This window comes from Amblyomma mixtum, chromosome 3 (assembly GCF_055824585.1).
Source record: "Amblyomma mixtum isolate Tamu chromosome 3, ASM5582458v1, whole genome shotgun sequence".
In the NCBI taxonomy this organism is placed as follows: domain Eukaryota; kingdom Metazoa; phylum Arthropoda; class Arachnida; order Ixodida; family Ixodidae; genus Amblyomma; species Amblyomma mixtum.
Window position 1 is genome coordinate 48,491,306 of NC_143014.1, and position 5,037 is coordinate 48,496,342.

At 48.6% G+C, this 5,037-nt stretch overlaps 1 protein-coding gene across 1 annotated transcript; it reads left to right on the plus strand.

Annotated features, from left to right (window-relative positions):
• Positions 1–3,245: 3,245 nt before the first annotated feature.
• Positions 3,246–4,290, plus strand: LOC149350079 (uncharacterized). The gene has a single exon (XM_089576845.1). The coding sequence runs from the start codon at positions 3,349–3,351 to the stop codon at positions 4,288–4,290; it is 942 nt and encodes a 313-aa protein (XP_089432971.1). The 5' UTR covers positions 3,246–3,348.
• Positions 4,291–5,037: the final 747 nt, after the last annotated feature.

The following is a 5,037-nucleotide window of genomic DNA, read 5'->3' on the forward strand; positions in this document are numbered from 1 at the left end:
TGCTTCCAGCAGACGTACCACTCTAACATTCGACGCTTGTCAGTCGTCACAGCAGGCTTTCGGTCTGGCAGGAACCCTTTAAATTCTAATTCGTCGCGGCCGTCGGTGCTCCTGCACCCAAGCGCCGAGCTTTACCTCGGCATTTTTAATCCGCTGCTCAAAACCGATTGCCAGGCTTTCTTCGCCCAAAACGTTCGTGTTAGGAACGAAGAGCCGAAGAACGACAGACGCTGACCCCAACTCGCTCGATTTTTTTTGTTCTTAGCTGGAGCCTCTCCACGGCTCCTCACCGTGAGGTCACTAACGCCGCACCCATAAGGATTCCCTGCGCTGCTCTGTCCAGCGCTCAGCGCGAGACAGGAGAGAGTGAACAAAGCAACCATATTACGCGATCGCGCCAGCCCGCAATTTGTAACTGAAAAAACAAACAAAAAACTACCGTGTCAACTAGCTGAGGGACTAGTAAAAATATTATACTTCCCGACGGGCACCTTCTCGACCCGCTGAAGGCGCCTCCTCTGGAGCAGCCCCATCCAGTGGGTGGGTGCACCTCCGGGCACCTGTCCAACTCTACGGACTTCCTCCGCCGGAAGGCCCTGGGTGGGCTCCGTATAACGGCTCTCGCCGTAGTAATATATTCACTAGCCCAAGGCGTCTCTTCTACTTACTCATGCAGCTTAAAATTATTTGTTGGACTCTTCACTGTTCGTTTTTAAGAACTAAGCGTATTTTTTTCCGGTGTTCATCTCAGAACGGAATTTCAAGGGGTTTTTTTGGCAAATATTTTTCCCCACGCAAGAATTACCGCTTTTTTTGGGTTTTGTTTTGGACGCCTGTCAGCTCAAAAGACACGCATAGTTTATTTTAACTTGTCTGTCTGCAACAGTTTACAGGCCGTAATTAATCCATGATTGCTGCTTCCTAGCGCAATGCATCAATGGCTTTCCATACGGTTTTTGCAGCTGTGGCCAAGCACGCTTCTCAGCCTTCTGCGCCAGGCTTCCGCATGGTTTTATTTATTTATTGTGTGTCCTGCATCAAGAGTACATCATGTTATTAGCTCTGTTCTTCTGCCTGTAGGCACCGGCATGATGTGTTGTATAAAAATAGTATAGTATTTCTCCGGTACCTTCTGGCATTGGACCTTTCAGTGCAGTGGTTTTGTCTTCTCGGTCGTCACGCGGTATGTAGTTTCTGTATCGAGAAGTTCGTGCGATCTAGTGTCCTGTTCTTAGCTTTTAGCTCTAAACCACGTGCTGCTAAACGAAAATCAGGTCCCGAAAGCATCACAAAGCAAAAATAAAAGAAAAATGCAGCTTATTCATTGTGCATTCAGCCGCGCTTGCCAATGTCTTTCATCTGACTTTACCCTTGATTGTATTATGGTTAAAGGAAGTTTGATGGAACTCGTCTGGGGACATTTTTTCCCACTTCGCAACTGGGACGTTCTTTCGGGGATCGTTTTTTCTGGAACCCGCGCTACTCTGCCCAGACTGTTCCGAGTGATTGTGCTTTCCTTTCTATTTTACCCCAGAATACATACCCAGGTATCACTGAACATTAAAATAATGCTATAAGATTCCTGTGTAAGCTGCAGTAAAATACATACACGACCTTTATTGAGAGATTTATCTACTTAATGTAAAAAAAACTACCCCCCCCCCTCCCTACCCTCTTTTATAAGTCGAGAGGGCCAGTTACAAAAGTAACTAGCACCTCTCCAAGTTTCCCTGAAGTCTGCTGCACTGTGTCACGGTTTGGAACTTGCAAGAGGGAGGAAGGGGGTCAGTTTCTTTTGTACACAACAGTGTTATAGACTGCGAGAGTCCGCAGAAGCCCAAGAGCTTATGGGCGACACATAACAGTCGTAAACGTGCGCGGTCACTACGGAACAACTGGTTGTTGACAATCTGAATACCATGAACACAATTAATCAATATTGCACGTATTCGAATGCTGGGTTCGAAATTTTACATCAGTGTTGAAGTCATAACCATAAAGTAACATTGCAAACTGTAATGTTGATATAATGTCAAACCATAGCCATAAACTAACATTACCAATATATCAAAGCTTTGATCTATCTCGGAATATTTCTCTGTGCGGTAGTGAGGTTTCCCGACTAGAACTTTTCGGTTATATGAGATGGTATTCGTGTAGAGCTGTCCTAGTCGGTCCATTCTCACATAACTAAACAGCGCGATAGAAGGTGCTCGAAGGTGTCCCTTTTTCGTATTATCTTCGGGCACCTTCTATCGCACTGCTTTACTTATATCTGAGATGGGCCTAGCCATAGATCGCATGCACGGTCCCATAATTTCACGAGAAAACTCTGCATGTTACCGATTCACCACTATCACTTCTGGCAACCTTCACGGATGGCTGTTCAATTTTGAGGAGATGCTGTCCGTTACGACGGGAGTGTATGAGATGCACGCATTAGGGTTGCGCTGTGTTAGTTCGTGTCGCTTTGTGGCCGCATATTGCAACATTATTTTGTAGTTGCATGGTTAAACGCTCCTAAGGTTAAATGTGTAATGAAGGTTACCAAAAGTTATTCCAATGTTTAATTCTAACGTGTTGGAAACAACAAAAAAAAGGATATTCGGAACAACACACTGACACAAAGAAAGTAACATGGTAGTTTATTTTTGGTCATAATCTTGGCCTGTTTTAATAAATAAAATAGATGAAGACGGCGGTCGTCGTGGGCCTGTGGCTTTTTTTTTCTTCAACATGGTATTTATTACAGTGATGTAATGTTCTATGTACATGAACTATATACAAGCCATTATGAAAACAGTGGTAAACAATACATATTCAAAAGACCATGCACTAGAAAAGGAGCAATGCAGAGCACATCACTAATAGTGAGTGCCACCCCGGTTCGTACTCAGTCTGGGCATACACGTCTCTTAGATGAACAACCATTAGACTGAAGTGATCCTTTGTAGACACATTAGGTTCACAGTGTCTGTCCATCATGCGGGTTTTCCAGAGGCATTCTACTTCCGGCCACCGAGCGTGACGGACGCTTGTAGAATGGGCTCCACTGGAGCAGCGATTGCGGCCCGTGCCGGCCGCGGAAACAGGATTGCTGAAACTGCTGATAACGAGTATCAGGTTCTTTTGCCAACTTTGCCTACCGGACGGCTGGTGTTAAACACTGTTTTTCTTCATGGCGATGTGCGACGGCGGCCTTTCAAAGTCGAAGACTTCCGTGATGCCCAGGTCAAGAACGGAACTCTCCCTGACGTGATAGCGGTGGGGGCGTACCAGGTTAACCACGTATGGGCGGTGACCCTCAGCACTCCCGAGGCAACCAAGCGGCTGCTCGCCGTGAAGGAAATGCAAGTGAAAGGGGGCCAGTGCATGATCATCGACCCTGAGGACCAGCACGTCAAACTACGGCTGCATTGGATGCTGCCCGGCGTCGATGACGAGGACATCAGAACGGCATTTGCAGCGTTCGGAAAGATCACCGCAGTGACCCGCGAAAGGTGGCGAGTTCAAGGAATGACTGAAAAGGCCTCTACTACAAGGACTGTTTTATTGAAGATGAAGCCAGGCGTAACAGTCGAAGACATTCCTCATCAGCTGAGGGTGGCGGGAGAGCTTGCGCTTGTGGTTGTGCCTGGTAGGCCAATGCAATGTCTGCGCTGTCGCGGCACTGGACACGTACGGCGGGAATGCAAAATTCCTCGCTGTCAGAAATGTAAGCGATTCGGTCATGGTGAGGCTGATTGCATTCGCACCTACGCATCGGCCACGGGAGCTGCGTTGGAGGACGAAAAGGCGGAGCTGCAAATGGATGCCGCTGAAGCTGAGGAGGCAGCTAAGGGGGCAGGGGGAGCGGAGAAGGTAGCAGCAGCCACCGTCTCCTCACCTGTTTCCGCGGAGGACACCGAGACGCCCAGCGACCAAGGGAAGGAGCCTGAACTTCCAGGCGCCGCGGCGACCGAAACGGCAGGGGACGGCGGATCTGCAGGTGCTTCAAAAACCGAGGTGCCCGAACCTATGTGCAGCGACGAGGGCAGGGATGACGGCGACGGCCGCATGGCGACCGTTAGTGCTCCCGTCAAGCGCCCTCACAATCTGACTCTCAACGAAGGGACCAACGATACTACCACCACTGCAGAGGAGCCTCCAACGAAAGCTGCGCAGGCCCGGAGGCCTGCATTCAAGCCGCACCCCAACGTTTCATCTGAAAGACGAGTCGCCGCAAGTTCACCTTTGCGGCAAGGCCACGGCGACCGACCTGAGGACCCTGGCGTCACACAAAGCGTCTAGCGATACGCTGGACGTGAGAGGTAAGCGCAATGCTCTCGGTCTCTACACCTTTTTGTCGAAATGGCTCCGCTATGTTGTCTGAAAATAGCCACACTTAATGCAAGGGGGTTGGCGGGGAAAAGAAAACAGAGTCAAGTATATCGACTTATAACAGACTGTGACATTGACCTGTTGGCGGTACAAGAAGCTAAAGTAGACGGGGAGGAAGAGACCGGGAGCATGGTGCAGCGTTTCACCTGTAGGTATTACGCAGTAGTGGCTCATGCAGTTGGAACGTCGGGTGGGTGTGTGCTCTTCGTCAAAAAGCTGCCGGGCCTGGCTGTTCAGGCTTATGCAACATGTTCTCATGGACGATTTATTGTGCTTGATTATGCTTTCATGAATGTGGAGTGGAGAATGATCTGCCTTTACGCACCTAACAAAGTTGACGAGAGGGCAGCCTTTTTTGGAAAAGTTGAGGAGTACTTCACTGTCGAAAGGCAAATGATCGTCATGGGTGATTTCAACTGTGTCTTGGTTGCGCGTGACAAAACAAGTGATAGAATATTCAGAGACATAAGTACCGAAAGACGGTCCGAGTTAGTGGAAAAATGGAATATTGAAGATGTGGCTGACTGTTTAGAGGGTGAGCGGGATGTGCAATTCACGCACTTTCAGCGTACGAGTCACGCACGTCTAGACCGTATTTATATGGTGGTAGACCTGCTGCCAAAATGCAACAATTACAAGGTTGAACCTGTGTCCTTC

Bases quoted from the DNA above. Each gene is read 5' to 3' on its own strand.
- LOC149350079 (XM_089576845.1), top strand. From the start codon at position 3,349: ATGCAAGTGAAAGGGGGCCAGTGCATGATCATCGACCCTGAGGACCAG.